The following is an 18,041-nucleotide window of genomic DNA, read 5'->3' as shown; positions in this document are numbered from 1 at the left end:
TTGAACAGAAAATCCTACAAATAGCGGATATGGTTCTGTCTCCCACAGTAAAGCCCTCACTACCACTGAGCACATCTATATGGAAAGCACCATCGTCACGGGAAAACAGCATCCATCATCAGGGGCCCCCCCCATCACCCAGGTCATGCTCTCTTCTTGTTGCTGCCATCAGGAAGGTGGTACAGGAACCTCAGGTCTCACACCACCATGTTCAGGAACAGTTATTACCCCACATCCATCAGGCTCTTGAACCAGAGGAGATAACTTACTCAACTCCACTTGTCCCATCGCCGAACTCTTCCTGTAACCCAGCAGTCCCCAACCACCGGGCCATGGACCGGTACCAGGCCGCAAAGCATGCGCTACCGGGCCGCGAGGAAACGATATGATTTGGCGATAGGAGTCAGCTGCACCTTTCCTCATTCCCTGTCACGGCCACTGTAGAGCCATTACACACGTGAGGTCATTACCCGCGCGTCATACAGGTCAGCGCAGGAAGGAGATCAACTCCTTGAGCTTGCAAATGACGGCGGGCTGAAAAGTATGTTTGACATAACATATCTGCCGGATTTCTGGATCAAAGTCAAGGCTCAATATCCTGAGACAGCCACTGAAGCACCGAAAACGTTGCTTCCATTTCCAACATATCTCTGCGATGAATGTAACAAAAACTAAATTGTGGATTATACTGGACATAAGGAACCCCATTAGAGTATCATTGTCTCCCATCACCCCTCAATAGGACCGTCTTATTGCAGGAAAACAAGCCCAGGGCTTCCACTGATTCAGCGATATTGGTGCGTTGCAATGATTTTATATGTTCATACGGGGAAAATATGCGCAGTGTGTCTAATATCCAAATGTTACTTAAAATGTTATGATGCTATTGACTTATATAACCATATAACAATTACAGCACGGAAACAGGCCATCTCTGCCCTTCTAGTTTGTGCCGAACGCTACTCTCACCTCGTCCCACCGACCCGCACTCAGCCCATAACCCTCCATTCCTTTCCTATCCATATACCTATCCAATTTAACTTTAAATGATCATATCGAACCTGTTTCTGACACTTCTACTGGAAGTTCGTTCAACACTTACTTCAAGCTCCCCTGTCCTCCCCTGATAATTGACTTATCGCTATATTCATGCGAGGAAAATATGTGCTGTGTGTTTAATATTAAATTCGTTAGATAAACCCTTTTAGAAACGAAATTGAGTGTATTAGCCACTTATCACCGATATTCCGGTCGTGATTAACAACCCCCCCCCCACCCCAACCCCCAAAAAGAATCGCCAAAAACGATTTGTAGAAAAATAATCGGCAGGTGCACGCATGCGCAAGTCACACATGCGCACTGGTGCCTGTGCAAGGCTCCACGGTCATTGTAGTCTTTCTCTGGGTAAACACAACGTATTTGACTGCTACTCTTGTCCGTTGGCAACCATCCTCCCCCCGTCCCCCCCCCCGGTCGGCCGGTCCGCAAGAATATTGTCAACGCGAAACCAGTCCGCAGTGCAAAAAAAGGTTGGGGACCCCTGCTATAACCTATGGATTCAAAGACTCTTTACCTCATGTTCTCAATATTTATTGCTTATTTGTTTATTATTATTTTTTTCTTTTGTATTTGCGGTTTGTTGTCTTTTGCTGACTGGTTGTGCACTCTGTCGGATGCTGTACTTCATTAACTCCATTATGGTTATTGGATTTACTAAGTATGCCTGCAAGAAAAAGAATCTCCAGTTGTATCTGGTGACATACATGTACTTTGGTAATAAATTTACTTTGACCTTTGAATATAATGCTGTCAATTGTCTTTATCTCTACCAATGAGGTTTAATCCTTTTCTCATTTTAAGCTTCTTTCCCCTATCCATATGTATTTACCAGTCTACCCAACTCTAACTTATTTCAATCATAGAGCATAAAATTATTTAAATGAAGGGATTAAAAGTAACATTAGCAAATTTGCAGATGACACAAAGCTGGGTGGCAGTGTGAAATGTGAGGAGGATGTTATGAGAATGCAGGGTGACTTGGACAGGCTGGATGAGTGGGCGGATGCATAGCAGATGTAGTTTAATGTAGATAAATGTGAGGTTATCCACTTTGGTGGTAAGAACAGGAAGGCAGATTATTATCTAAATGGAGTCAAGTTAGGAAAAGGGGAAGTACAACGAGATCTAGGTGTTCTTGTACATCAGTCACTGAAAGCAAGCATGCAGGTACAGCAGGCAGTGAAGAAAGCTAATGGCATGCTGGCCTTCATAACAAGGGGAATTGAGTATACTTTATACTTTATTGTCGCCAAACAATTGATACTAGAGCGTACAATCATCACAGCAATATTTCATTCTGCTCTTCATGCTCCCTGGAGTACAAATTGATAGTAAATATTAAAAATTTAAATTATAAATCATAAAAAGAAAATAGAAAAGGGAAAGTAAGGTAGTGCAAAAAAACCGAGAGGCAGGTCCGGATATTTGGAGGGTATGGCTCAGATCCAGGTCAGGACCCGTTCAGCAGTCTTATCACAGTTGGAAAGAAGCTGTTCCCAAATCTGGCCATACGAGTCTTCAAGCTCCTGAGCCTCTGGGACGAAAAGTGTGTTGGCTGGGTGGGTTGTGTCCTTGATTATCCTGGCAGCACTGCTCTGACAGCATGAGTATAGGAGCAAAGAGGTCCTTCTGCAGCTGTACAGGGCCCTGGTGAGACCACACCTGGAGTATTGTGTGCAGTTTTGGTCTCCAAATTTGAGGAAGGACATTCTTGCTATTGAGGGAGTGCAGCGTAGGTTCACAAGGTTAATTCCCGGGATGGCGGGACTGTCAAATGTTGAAAGATTGGAGCGACTGGGCTTGTATACACTGGAATTTAGAAGGATGAGAGGGGATCTGATTGAAACATATAAGATTATTAAGGGATTGGACACGCTGGAGGCAGGAAGCATGTTCCCACTGATGGGTGAGTCCAGAACCAGAGGCCACAGTTTAAGAATAAGGGGTAGGCCATTTAGAATGGAGTTGAGGAAAAACTTTTTCACCCAGAGAGTGGTGGATATGTGGAATGCTCTGCCCCAGAAGGCAGTGGAGGCCAAGTCTCTGGATGCTTTCAAGAAAGAGATGGATAGAGCTCTTAGAGATAGCGGAATCAAAGGTTATGGGGATAAGGCAGGAACTGGATATTGATTGTGGATGATCAGCCATGATTACAGTGAATGTCGGTGCTGGCTCGAAGGGCCGAATGGCCTACTCCTGCACCTATTATGAATGTCACCAGAATCGTGACAAAGGAGTATCCTCTAAGTTTTTTTCGTTTTCTCATACTAACACCAGCACCACTTTCTTGTCAGTCATGTATTTTCTTCTTCCATATTTTTTGCTGCAATTAAAACGATTTTTTTTTTGAGAAGCCATGAACTGAGAAGTACATTTTTGCTTTGAAGCTACAGCCCTTCTCCTTTCATTTGTACTTAAGAACTTGGAGAATGATTTACGTGCACGTATTTATTAATACTGGATTAGGAGGTTAACCCTATCCACAGCAACCTGAAGAACCAAGGATTGAGGGTTGCATTCCGACACAGGCGCATTCCTGGCGTGTGTTTATTACGGTGACAAGGAGAACCCTGTCGGAGATCAGAACCCGAGAACCGGGTGTGAGGTAGGGTAGGTGCAAAAAGCCCGCTCTGGTAGATGCTGGTGCAGAGGGTCGATCGCAAATTACGGTACGGTCGGTGACGGCAGGACTGCAAGTACCGCCGCTGAACACCATCCACACAGCACTCCGAAGGGAGAAGCCATGTGGGCCACCGACAGCCGCGCCTCCCGCACCCTCACACTATCGACCGGCGCCCATTGACTCTTCAGGCCCCGACGTTACTCACCGTGCCTCCATCCTTAATGATGATCTTCTTGGCCAGCATAACACTGCGGTGGAGCCGCTTCCTCTTCTTCTTGTTTGACATCATGGCGCCATTGCGGGACAGCGCGCCGCCGCCATGGTGACCACATCACCTCCCACCCCGACACGTCCGCTGGCAACCAGCCCGCACCACCTTCTCTAGTGTATTTAATATTTCAGCAATATTTAAGGAACATTGTAATTATATTGTTGATTAAACATTGTTTGCTTACATAATTAATCATAAGTTGTTTGTAAGTACGTGAAAAGCACACGTCATTACGCCACCACGTTTATATGCGCACCTCGCTAAAGAAAAACTCGGCAGACGGAACGTAACTGTTGTCGAGTGGAGAAATTTTATGTTTCATAGGTAGCCGATTCATTTCAGCTTACGTGGCTAAAAAGAAGAAATTGTCTAAGCTTTGGCAGTTATTTGATGGGTTTAATGATGCACTGAGAGATTGTTTAATTTGTGGAATCTTACAAGAAAGCAGTAAAAAAAACTGCCCCTAACTGAAGCACAACTCCCATTTAAAAGAGAAGTTGAAATCACTGTATCAACGGAAACTGCAGCGAGAGACGCAATTGAGACGCAGTCAGAATTGAAAGTGAGTGTGAACAAATTGCAATGCCTAAACAGAAACCTGCCGGCTTAAACAAATTGTGTTACTGTTGTGGTAGGGGCTGACCTACACCAGACCAATGCAGGTTTAAAAGGTAAAACATGCAGAAAATGCAACAAAGTAGGATTCATATGAAAACAGGTCAAGTAGACGAGATAAACAAAATGCACAGGAAGGAGAAAAAGAAAAGTCAAGTTGCAGTTTCAAAAAACAACACTAATGTGCATGCTGTTGAAGAAAAATCTGATAATGAGAGTGAAACTAGGTAACCTTGAGATTTACAACGTGAAAACTAACAGACAAGCAATATGGCCTACACCAGAAGTGAATGGCAAATTAATTAAAATGGAATTGGTTTCAGTCATTACTCAAAATGAGTTTGAAAGGCATTTCAAAAATACTGAACTGAAGCCTGCAGATGTCCAGCTAATAACTTATACTGGAGAAAAGATCTGTGGGAATGACATTTGTAACAGATTGTTTGTATATGGTTAGAACAGGAAGGGTCCGTGATTAGCTCAGACAATAACTTGATTGGAGATCTATCCACCATTTGCTTGCCAAACACCTTGCAATAGAGTCAACTGAAAGTGAATTAAGAAATGTACTGGATCATGCCACAGCAGTGTTCAAGGAGGGCACTGAAAAACTCAAACATATCAAGGGTAAAATAGTGTTAAATGAAAATGCCACATCCAAGTTTTGCGAAGCCCATCCGGTTCCTGATACCATCCGTGATAAAGTAGTCAGTAAGGTACATCGCATGGAGGCGAAAGAAAATCTTTCCAAGATTGAGTGGAGCCCAGGGCCAATGCCAGTGGTACCAGTAGCCAAGGATGGGTCTGTCAGGATTTGTGGTGATTTTAAGGTCACCATCAAGCTAGTACTGAAAGATCAATACCCTCTGTCCATGATAGAGGATATCTTTGCAAACCTTCCTGGAGGAAAACACTTCATCAATGAGGACTTAGCGTAGGTCTATCTACAGATGGAGATGGAAGAAGACTCCAAAGAGTTTTGTTGCTATTATAGGTTTATTTTTGGAGTAGCATCTGCACCCTGCACTCTGGCAGAAATCTATGGACCAGGCTGTCCAGGCCATTAGTGTTACCTGGGTGACATCACTGTTACCAGATAAGAATAAGGATGAGAAGGAATATCTCCAAAGCTCAAGACAGTATTAAAAAAAGATTATGGGCTCAGAGTACGACACAAGAAGTGTGAATTCTTTAAACCAGGGGTTCCCACATGCCCTCTGGAAAACTCTAGCTGGAATTTCATGTGACCCCCCCCCCCCCAACAGTGGCTTTCTCTTTGCCACTCTCCCATAAAGCTGCAACTGGTGAAACATCTGGGCACCGATTGTCTGCATAGTCTCTCCCATCTCAGCCACTGAAGCTTGTAACTTCTCCGGAATTGTCATGGGTGTCTTGGTGGCCTCTCCCACTAGTCCTCTTCTTACAGTCACTCAGTGTTTGAGGACAGCCTTCTCTAGGCAGATTTACAGCTGTGCCATATTCTTTCCATTTCTTGATAATTGACTTAACTACTCCAAGGGATATTCAGTGACTTGGAAATTTTCTTGTATCTATCTCCTGACTTGTGCTTTTCACTAACCTTGTCACAGAGTTGCTTGGAGTGTTCTTTTGTCTTCATGGTGTAGTTTTTGTCAGGATACTGACTTACCAGCAGTTGGAGCTTCCAGATATTCGTGTATTTTTACGACAATCAATTAAAGCATCTTGACTGCACACGCCTCCAAAAACAGATCTCTATTTAACTAATTATGTGACTTCTAAAACCAATTGAGCATCAGTGATCTGATGTGGGGCGGGGGGGGAATACTTATGCATCAATTTTGTGCTCTAATTAATTTAGATCACTTTGTAGAGATCTGTTCTCACTTCGACACGAGTCTTTTTCTGTTGATCAATGTCAATAAAAGCAATATTAAATCCACTGTGATTCAATGTTGCAAAACAATAAAACATGAAAACTTCCAAGGGGGTGAATACTTTTATATATAAAAAAATAGGTGCTGCATTCTCCACTGCACGTCTACAGAAGTTTGTCAAAGACGTAGATGTCATGCTGAATCTTCGCAAACCCCCAATGAAGCAGAGGCGCTTCTGTGCTTTCATTGTAATTGCACTACGGGCTGGAGTCAGGACAGGTTCTCCAAAGTGTTACTGAGGAATTTAAATTTGCTGACCCTCTCCACCTCTGATCCTCCATTGAAGACTGGCTCATAGACCAACAACCTCCTCCTCCTGAAGTCAAAAATCAGTTCCTCAGTCTTGCTGACACTAAGTAAGAGGTTGTCATTGCAGCACCACTCAGCCAGATTTTTAATGTTCTTGATACGTTGATTCGTCACACTCCCCCGACCCAGCCCACAACATTGGTATCATTAGCAAACCTGAATATAGCAACTGAAAGGTTAGAAAGGTAAAAATACTTGTGATAATGTTGGAAGTAAAACTCAATTTTAACATTTCATATTTCAAAATAAATAATCTTTACCATGTGGACAAGAGTATGATCCAATTAAAGATGAATAAGAATACCTCAGACTGTCTAGCTATGAAATTTTCCCATTCTTAAATGAGGAATTGTCTTGATGCTCATAGGATATATAAAAGTGAAGCCAATTAGAACTTTAATTAGGAACCAGAGTCACTTTCAACATATCAAATGCATGTTATACAACAATAAACCTCACACCATTAACTTGAAACAATTCAGTGCTGGCAGCGACTCTTAAATGACTAGCTCCCCATCATCAAGATTTTATACAGTATGTTTTAACAGCAACATGACCCAGGTTCACAGAAATGCTGAACAGCATTGTATATTCCTGCATAGGGAAATAATATGTCATTTAACATAAGAAATAGAAGGAATAGGCTATCATGATTACCAAATAATATGAGTCTCTTTCTTAAATGTTACAGTAATTAGTGACTGAATACTCAGCCCTGAAGGTAGTGAGTCCCGACAATTCATTACTCTTAGGGTGAAATTTCTTTCCACATCTGGCCTGAATGATTAACACCCTATTTTGAGATTATGGTCCTTGGTTGTCTGAGATGACTCAGATGGAATAAAATCATCCTGGCATCCCGAATAAAATCATAACTCAGAATGGTTAATCTCCTTTTACATAACAAATTGGCTATCACATCAATCAACCTGGTTGAACTCCACCAACTGCCATCAAAACATTGGTCAAGTTTAAAGTTAAGGAGACAAAGGAGTATTTAAAATGAAAGAAGTTTAAGATATTCCAATGAACCTGCATTAAAAGTGTAATATAGCTCATGTGAAGCCAATCGTGAAATAGCTTAGGTTATTGTACAGCACTTGCTTAAATATTCAGACTATTTCATAATCACGACTGAATTGTATAATGTAGTAAGAATGTAGAATAATTTTAAAACATTAAATGTACAGTCTTAAAATTTACACACATTTGTTTGGCTACAAAGATATAGGTCTTCCTATTTTTAAAGGACAAGAGTGGATCAGGGTTGAAAAAGAAATTTAAGGAATGAAATCTGCTCACAAAATACTTTCCTTGTTTAAATCAAAGGGTGTGGTTATTCTTTGTGACATTGCAATTGAATTGTTCAGAAACTACTAACTACCTTTTAAATTACTGTGGCTGAAGTGAGAATGGACGTCGTAGGTATCAAATCTATTCCAACATCACTCCCATGGTGCTCAAAGTTAATTTGTCAGATTAAGAAATTTTATCCTCCATCACAGATCCGAGTTTTTAAAAAATTCAAAGCAATTTTAAACTTGGCTTGTTTCAAAGAATTGCTGTGGAGAGTACTTCGCCATACACCCTTATTGAAAAATAAGAAGAAATCAAATTGGTGTTAAGACACTGCAGGAAAAGCAGTGATCAAAAATCTGAGCACTACTTGAGGAAGATATGGTTGGGGGGGGATATGGGGGTGTTGGAAGGTTATTTCTTGATACCTTCTATATTTTGTAGTAGTTGATTCAATATTGATACATGGTGAAAGCACAATTTTGCTCATTCTATTTTATCTGTATGACATTGTCTCCAAGTTTCTAATTAGAACATCTGAGTAAACAAAGAAATACACAACAGCATCACACTTAAAACCATTTATATTAATTTTCCTCTAGGTATTAAAAACATCATTTTCTTTTCAAACTACAAAATCTCAAAGTAAATTTATTATCAAAGCACATACATGTCACCATATACAACCCTGAGATTCATTTTCTTGTGTTTATAACTCAATAAATCTATATAATAACATCCGTAACAGGATAAATGAAAGCCCGCTCAACTTGAGTGTTTAACCAGACTGCAGAAGAGAAACTGTGCAAATACAAAAATAAATAAAAATAATAAATAAACAATAAGTATTAATAAAATTAGATGAAGAGCCCTTGAAAGTGAGTCCATTGGTTGTGGGAACATTTCGATGATGACGAAAGTGAAGTTATCCCCTTTGGTTCAACATGCAGTTGTACAAGGCCTTGGTGAGACCACACCTGGAGTATTGTGTGCAGTTTTGGTCCCCTAATCTGAGGAAAGACATCTTTGCCATAGAGGGAGTACAAAGAAGGTTCACCAGATTGATTCCTGGGATGGCAGGTCTTTCATATGAAGAAAGACTGGATGAACTGGGCTTGTACTCGTTGGAATTTAGAAGATTGAGGGGGGATCTGATTGAAACGTATAAGATCCTAAAGGGATTGGACAGGCTAGATGCAGGAAGATTGTTCCCGATGTTGGGGAGGTCCAGAACGAGGGGTCACAGTTTGAGGATAGAGGGGAAGCCTTTTAGGACCGAGATTAGGAAAAACTTCTTCACACAGAGGGTGGTGAATCTGTGGAATTCTCTGCCACAGCAAACTGTTGAGGCCAGTTCATTGGCTATGGAGTTAGATATGGCCCTTGTGGCTACAGGGGTCAGGGGGTATGGAGGGAAGGCTGGGTTCTGAGTTGGATGATCAGCCATGATCATAATAAATGGCGGTGCAGGCTCGAAGGGCCGAATGGCCTACTCCTGCACCTATTTTCTATGTTTCTATGTTTCTATCTGATAGTTGAGGGGTAATAACTGTTTATGAATCTGGTGGTAAAAGTACTAGGGCTCCTGTACCTTCTTCCTGATGGTATCAGCAAGGAGAGCAGGTCCTGGGTGGTGGGGGTCTCTGGTGATGCATGATGCTTTCCTGCGACAGTGTTTCATATGAATATGCTCCATAGTGGGGCGGGCTTTACCTGTGATGCAGTGAGCCGCATCTACTACTTTTTGTAGGATTTTCTGTTCAATGGCATTGGTGTCACCAAATCATGCTGTGATGCAGCCAGTCAATATACTCTCCACACATCTATAGAAGTTTGTCGGAGTTTTAGATGTCATGCCAAATCTCCACAAACTCCTAAGGAAATAGAGATGGTGCCATTCTTTCTTCGTAATTGCACTTACATACTGGGTACAAGACAGGTCCTCTGAAATGATAACACCAAGGAATTTAAAGCCTCTCAAAACACTTCATCACTGTGGATGTAACTGGGCAACAATCTTTGAGGCAGATCATCAAGCTCTTCCTGGGCACTGGTATAATCGATGCCCGCTCAAAATAGGTACCTTATTTTCATAATTGCATTAAATCTTATGAATGTTGTCTCAATGTTTCCATACATTTTTGTTGTTTGCTCACAACGTAATTAGTTCAATATTACTTGTCCATTAAACTAGACAAACTTCCAAATATCCAAAGAAAGACTTTATTTATAAAATATGCATTCCAATTTGGCAGATTTACAGAAAAGTTAAAATACAATTGAAAAAAATTCTAAATCCATTTTACCATTGTCAAATAAGCACATCTTTAATATGATTTAAAAATGGGAGGAATTTTGAACTTTTAGATCCCATTTTCCCCCAACAAGAAACCCATTCCAAACCAATGCATTACGATTGATACTTGTGATGCAAGCTGCTGTGGACTTTCTTCATTGGAATATACAGTAACATTGCTAAAACACTTTCATACAAATACAGTACATTTTTGTAATGTGAATATATTGTCATTAAAAGTTGCAAACATGGACACCAGCTCACAAGGAGCTAAATATTATTTGAATTTATCCTTTCAAATATACCAGGTACTCAAAGCAAAAGAATTTCATGCAGTACCATCACTCGTCAAAACTATGAAGCCAAAATATTATATTGGGAAAAACTAAATATTTAATGAATTAGTGTTTATGAAATTCAGCCAATTCCACTACCCTTCATCTACTCTGTAATTAGAGATTTAGCATGTTTACAGCATTTAACAATTCAAAAGCCATTTTTCTTTCAGTGCTTTCACTGAGCTGAATGCACCCAAATAGTCAGCTGTACTGCATGTCATTACCCTATTGTTGATTCTTTAAAATAATGCCTTTATGAATACAAAGAGGTCTCGTTATTGGCTTTGAAGTGGGAGCAAAAAAATAGTTGCAAAGCTTGTGAACACAATTATCTCCTATTGCGGCTGGGAGAGCATTCAAATAAATGGGAAAGCTGCCAGTTGATATTGATTCAGCAGATCATAAATACGCCCGTTCTTGTTGGACTACCTTTGGCCTCACTGGTCAAACATACAAGAAAATCCTTTGTAGATCCCACTCCCATTTCCAACTAAACACCATTGCTAAAAGTTCATGTTTTTGAGGAGGTGAACATAGAATGGACAATGGATGACTGACACTCAGAACTAACTTCAGAATTAAGAACACAGCAAACATTCATTTTCAAGCACTGTATAAGGAATGGCTGATTTACTGCCACGGAAAACCAATATTTCTGTAACCTTATCAAAGTAAAAGATAATGCCTTCAGGAACTTAGTATTAAATATTGGTAAATTTGGAGCAGAGAAAATAATAGCTGAGGGAGCAAAAAACATCAGCTGCCAGTAACTGTCTAATATAAAACAAGAGTTTTAGTAGCATTCAAAAATAAAATCAATCAGGTTGCAGTAATTGATAACCATATTAATTATTGACAAAATAGGGAAACACAAATTTCATTTAAAATGTGCAAGGTTTAACCAAGCAGCAATAAATTCCTGGCTCACAAATCAATACGTATTTAACATTAGTTGTGTGGAATACCATACTTAATTTCAAAACTTCTTGACATTAAAGCATCTTTCAAATTCACCCCCAGAAAAAAAACTTCATTTTTGACAAAAGAACAATCTGAAAAGTGCTGTCATTTACATTATGTAATAACATTTGAATGATGAAGTCTTGGTTATAGTGACAGGGCATTGCATATTCCAATGAAGATTTAATTCAATAAAATCCTTTAAAGTTGACATATGATTTTTAACTTATAAACAATGAAGATGCTGGAAGTCTGAGGTACAAACATTAAATGTATAAACGCACACAAAATGCTGGAGGAACTCAGCAAGTCAGGCAGCATCTGTGGAAATGAATAAACAGTCAATATTTTGGGCTGAGACCCTTTGAAGGGTTTTGGCCCGAAACATTCATTTCCATAGATGTTGCCTGATCTGCTGATTTCCTCCAGCATTTTGTGTGTGTTGCTTGGATTTCCAGCATCTATGTTTAAAATGTTATGAACACTCATTAGTTCAGGTAGCATTTGTGGAAAGAAAATTGGGGTTAATGTCAGGTCAAAGCTGTTGATATCTTAGAATATCCTACTGAAATCCTACAAATTCCCTTGTACAATTCTTGTAAGTCTTCTATCAAAATAGATTAAACAAATAGTCAAATTTAATACTTATATTAGATGGACAGTATTTTATGTACAAGCTCAAGGGCAAAGTGATACCAAGAAAAACAATGTAAAGAAGACCGTTTAAAGAATCCAGTCATTCTTGTAATATTCAAGAGCGATTGTTAATACTGTTCCCAACCCGAAGTTTTCATTACGCATTTATCAGGTAGCACTGGTCATTTCACAGCAAAGAATCAGAGAACATTTAAACAATAGATAAAGCATTTTTCCCTCCTTCACAAATGTTTTGAGTTTACTCATTGCAAGAATCAAAAAAAAAATTAGATAGACTTACCATTTTCTGGTGACTACCATTATAAAACTATACAGACAAAATAAGTTATTTTATCTACAACAGTAAACGATTTAATACAGTGTGATACTAATATACAAGTTTACGAATGCTTTATGGAGATTAAATAAATTCATTTCAATTTCCATCACAAGTTTCTGGATTCTTAATCAATCTTTTGGGATCAAATTTTATGGTTTGGTCCATTTAAATCTGAAATTACAGTTTGGGAGCACAGAAATGGTCCACATTAGTTTATCCGAGAAATTGCAAATGAAAACTTAGCTTGTTTTAGAATTTTCTTTATACAATTTAGAAATAAATTGTATTTATTTTTAAAGAGTTGGTCTAAATTATGCTATCTACAGTTGAAGACCAGATCGTAGGCCAGCTGTCCAGTATGTTCCCATTTAAAAACAAGTTGTCTTCTTTCAAATAATTACTCAAGCAATTGCCTTCAATTTGATTTAAAACAGTTTCTCAAAATCACCCCCTCTCACCAGCAAACCTCTAATTAAGAACCCTGATTGCACATTGCATAGATTATGACCATGAGGCCAAGCATGATCCTTTCGGCTACTTAATTGTCTAATATGTGATGCTTTGCATTTAACCACCAATATTTCAAGTCTTGAGTGCCACTACTCTAATCACTGATTATTTCTCACATTTGAGAAAGTTATCATGGCCAACAATTTCCTTAATATCAACTCCAAGTGCTTCAGGTGCTAGCGTTTAGACCTTTGAACAAGTTTTACACTTGCACATGAATGAAGTGTTCTGCTAACCGACTCTGCATCATGCTTTGTTTGGATCTGTGCTGTTCTTCGGTTCATATCCATACAAAAACGTTGCAACTATCACCAGGAAGGTTCCAAGGAAAAAGACACTATAAGAAAAACAGATCAGCAGAAGTTTCTTGTTAAAAAACAGCTTTCAACTGACATATAATACAACATACACCATAATGGAAATTTACGATGTATTTATTACTTCAGTAAGTACCATTTTGATGAACATTCCATTCTGTAATTGTTAGAAATGCATGGGAAAGGTTCCTCCCCCCCCCCCACCCAAAGTATGTCTTAACAAATGCCTTGATTTGAGTATCATAGCACAACCATTTATAAAACCCAAAATTCTTCTGGTTGTATTTTCACTTAAATTGCATATGTATACATGAAATATGCATTTGAATCCCACTGTCTGTTATTTAAAAATCCCAATGTTTTTCATATCTTAGTCTAGGTATACTTTTGTCCCAGAATACTCTATATCACATTCTATCTGCTTTACGTCTAACTGTTTGATAACTATTGTTCGTTCATTATATGCCGTGGCATATGACATAGGCAATCACGGTCTTTCCATGACCCTGATTGTTCTTCGCGATTTTTTCCCCCAAAAGCGGTTTGCAATTGCCTTCTCAGTGTCCTTCCAAGATAGGTGTCCCCAGCCATTATTAATTGTCTTCCTGGCATCAGTGGTCACGTTACCAGGACTTGTGATATGCATCTGCCACTCATGCAACCATCCATTGCTTGCTCCCATGACTTGATGTGACTCTGATCCAGGAGCTATGCAGATGGTACACCTTGCCCAAAGATGACCTGCAAGCTGGCAGAGGGAAGGAGTGTGGTACAACTCCTTTGGTAGAGACACATCTCCACCCCGCCACCCTTTGATGACTACAAGTAGCTAATAATACACCCTTTCAATCTGTGCAGGAATGATGTGGACTGAAAATTTAATTAAATATCTTGGGGTTGAATATTGCCTTATTTCTGAAAGTTGTATCAATAGTTTTACAGAAACACAATAAAGCTGAGGGGGTGGTAAGGGTTGCCTGAACTATGAAACAAATTTGTGGAAAGCCAATAAAACTGTCACATGGTTTGATATATCATTATAAGCATTCTTTGAATGATATAGGAGCAGGTACCCTTATTTAAAATGCTTATTGCGATGCCACAAAACCCTTTTTCAGGTATTAATAAAATTACTAGTTACAGTTCTTTATTACATCAAGGAATGTTTTAATATGAGGAAAAACAGGTATCTTTTGTTATGTTCCCTGACAACACTGGTTTCATTGTTGTACTGATCACACTAGGAATTTTAGTACAAACCTGAAGATAAACGTCACTATTGTATATTCAAGTGCATTTTGGGTGCAATTCTCTAATGCATCCAAACAAGAAACAACTTTCTTCATGCAATTTCTAGAGAGTTTCAACAGTAAACTGTATAGCTTCCCATTCCTTTCAATTTTTTTCTGCCCTTCCAAATACTTTGATCAATCTAATCACACTTGATAGATACAGATCGTCCCCAGGTGACTGCTTTCCTGTGAATTGTCTGTAACACGAACAATTCGCGTTAGAAATGCAATCACAAACCAAGTCCTCAACTGGCAGAAGATGCCTGCAGTCCCACAGCAGCGGGTAAATCCAATCTTCCGGTTTCCCAAATGCTTGTTCATATATACAGGTTGTACGCAAATCAGTCATACATGGGCTGGGAAGGACATGTATGCATAAGATCTAAACACTTCAAGTATGGTTGCATTGTAGGCTGTCATCTGAAATTGCAAATTCTGCTTCTGAACAGTGAATTTTTGCAGATTGGTTTTAAATGGTACACTTCAACATAGAAGCTCGAGTAAAGTTGAGAATCTGGTCAGAATGGAAACAGCTTAATAAATATTAAGTAGATCTTAATACTGCACTTGGTTTAAAATTAGAAAAAAGTAGAAGTGTTAACTGAATTTGGACTGTTTTAATCTGCTCAACTGTTTTTACTTGAATGGAGTTATGAGCAGGGATTACCACTCTCATGTGAAATTTGGACATGGGTCAAAAAGACATCAACATACTGTATACACAATAGCTCCCTCTTTCACTGGCAGACCATTGCTGCGGCATGCATCATCTAAAAGACACGCAGTCCAGCATTTTTGATGTTACTTTACAATCCATTATCCACTACTGACTTTGAAGATGAGGGCTGCAAAAGCACTGCAACTTCCTCAAATCATATATTATCCTCAAATAGAAATGTGTTCCTTTATTACAGATATGGTCAACATCGTATTACTCCTTCGGTAGCAAAACTGAGGACTGCAGTCAATCAAGTCATCAGTTGACCACCTCTTTTGCAGGGATAATTAGAAGCAGTCACTAATTATTGCTCTTGATAACGAGTCTGATATCAAGGGGCACCTCATACCTGCTCGGGGCAGCATGGTAGCATAATGGTTAGCACACTTTACAGTATCAGCGATCCAGGTTCTGTTCCTGCCGCTGCCTGCAAGGAGTTTGTACGTTCTCCCTGTGACCACGTGGGTTTCTGAGTGCTCCGGTTTCCTCCCACAGTCCAAAGGTGTAGCAGTTGGTAGATTAGTTGGTCATTGTAAATTGTCCAGTGATTAGGCTAGGATTAAATCGGGAAATTGCCAGGTGGCATTGCTCGAAGGGCAATGTATCTCAATAAATAAAAAAAATTGGCTACATTAGATAATCTATAGGATAAAGCTGCCCTCTAAATACTGGAATAGTATTTTCTTAATTACATTGAGATGGTGCAACTGGGAGTAGTTCTAATCAAAGTGGGGGAAAAAAAATCAACAAATGTTATTTAGAGCAACAAATATCCAAATATCTCAAATATCTTAGAAATAAAATCAATTTATGTATATGCTAAAACTTAAGTGGTATTAAGTAGAACCAGGTAAATTAAAACCATAAACACAGAATGATACATTCAATTTTACATAGATAAAATAATATATTATTTTCCTTAAAACAAAAACTAAGTAAAGGGATAAAAATGCAATATATTTTTTAAAAAATCCTTCTTAGTCTTAGTACCTGGTAGGCACAAAATCTTGTAACCAGAAGTAAGAGATCAATGTTGAAAGAATAATGGATAACGAAGTAGCAAATCCTTTCAAGATGTTGTCTGCATATTTGATGACCGCTGCAATCACTAGACCACCAAGAGCCTGATCAAAAAGAAATAGGGAAGAAAGAATTATGCAGAACTGATTGATTGTACGCTTAGGATGTCTCAAAATCCTTGTTAACCACACAACTTAAAACAGGTTGCTCTCTTTCAACGTGGCCTGGTATTACTATCAAATGCAGCTAAAAAGAAAGCACCATGTCTTACTGACTTCATATTCAGGTCAGCAATTAATTTCCTTCAATTTAACTCATTTACGGAATGTAGCTAAACTCATTCTTAGATGCCAATCAACCCAGATGCCAGAGAACACAGGTTCCATTACATACTGTAAAACTGCAGCAATTTTCAGAGTTGGGCTGCTCTCAGGGGCCTCAAAGTATTCCTAGTGCTGAAGTGAAGAGTTCGTCAGGTAACTCACTCTGCCGGAACAAATGTCACTGTTGTAGCTTAGATGAGAAGACCTAAAGCAATAGGCTGAGACAGCATGTACAAGAATAGTTAGATATTGGATCTCAGAGCTTAACACGATTATGACACCGCAGAAGGAAGCTATGTGCAGTACACAATTAGGCAGAGCGAGAATGTGATTCCAGACGCAGAGCAGCAGTTTTGGAAATCTTGGCTTGGTTTGGACAGGCAGACTGGAGGCAGACCAGGAAAATGGACACTGGTACAACTGGCAATGATGATCATGATGATGAATGAACTGGTAACTGGGAACAACTTCAGAATGACGGTCAGAAGAACAAAGAGATAAATTAGAGAACAAAAAAAGGAGGCAATCTGAAAACAACCATTGGAACAGAATTCATTATAGGCTGAAAATTGGGCTAATATTTGAAGAAATGTTTAGCAAGGGTACAAGGAAAGTTAAAAATGGGAAAATTTACAAGTTCTATAGCTCCAATCATGGCAATGAAGTCATTTTCTGGTTTGCAAAACTTCACATTTCCATGATGAGGCAGAATTTCTTTTAATGCAGCCATCTCTGTACCTATAGGAGCAGCATCTTTTACCCATCACTGGAGGTGACATACAAGCTCTCATACATAATATAATGGGAATGCAAAGTGGTAATACAATGAATTTAAAGAGCTATATTCAAGTGCATAAAACAATCACTTGATACCCTCAAATTCTAATTATTGAACAATTACATATTTATTTAAAAGTATAAAGTAAGTGCATCAAGAAAACGCAAGTTAGAAACGAGATTCAAGGCAAAAAATCTTAAGTTTATACACCTGTACTCTGTGACCCTAAGAATCTGATTTACAAATAAAATATGAGAGAGAATTAATGGCAACCGAATGAGTCGCAAACACATAGTTAACTTGTAGGGATATTTATATATTTATTTTATAAAAGTATTATTGAGTGTTAACTTGGCAGCCATTCTCAGCCTTATGGCAATTCATCCTTACCTAAAGAATTGATTGACAAACAAAATAAATAAGG

The 18,041-nt window shown here is 39.0% G+C and overlaps 2 protein-coding genes across 6 annotated transcripts in view; both read right to left on the bottom strand.

Annotated features, from left to right (window-relative positions):
- LOC134354730 (hippocampus abundant transcript 1 protein) overlaps positions 1 to 4,167 on the bottom strand; it is a 31,542-nt gene extending 27,375 nt beyond the window's left edge. Inside the window, exon 1 of one of the 2 annotated variants that reach the window (XM_063063914.1) lies at positions 3,888 to 4,167. In XM_063063914.1, the coding sequence (XP_062919984.1) occupies positions 3,888 to 3,971 (84 nt within the window). In that variant the 5' untranslated portion in view covers positions 3,972 to 4,167. The remainder of the gene's footprint in view (positions 1 to 3,887) is intronic. The other variant, XM_063063915.1, reaches the window with a different exon arrangement.
- Positions 4,168 to 10,306: 6,139 nt separating this feature from the next.
- Positions 10,307 to 18,041, bottom strand: part of LOC134354731 (UDP-N-acetylglucosamine transporter-like) — a 70,651-nt gene continuing 62,916 nt past the window's right edge. For all 4 annotated transcript variants that reach the window (XM_063063916.1, XM_063063919.1, XM_063063917.1 and 1 more), the window contains exons 7-8: positions 16,487 to 16,620; positions 10,307 to 13,506 (exon numbers count right to left, since the gene is read on the bottom strand). In XM_063063916.1, coding sequence (XP_062919986.1) covers positions 13,416 to 13,506; positions 16,487 to 16,620 — 225 coding nt within the window. In that variant the 3' untranslated portion in view covers positions 10,307 to 13,415. The remainder of the gene's footprint in view (positions 13,507 to 16,486; positions 16,621 to 18,041) is intronic.

The sequence above is a fragment of the Mobula hypostoma genome, chromosome 12 (assembly GCF_963921235.1).
Source record: "Mobula hypostoma chromosome 12, sMobHyp1.1, whole genome shotgun sequence".
NCBI lineage: Eukaryota > Metazoa > Chordata > Chondrichthyes > Myliobatiformes > Myliobatidae > Mobula > Mobula hypostoma.
This window is presented reverse-complemented; position numbering and strand designations above follow the sequence as displayed.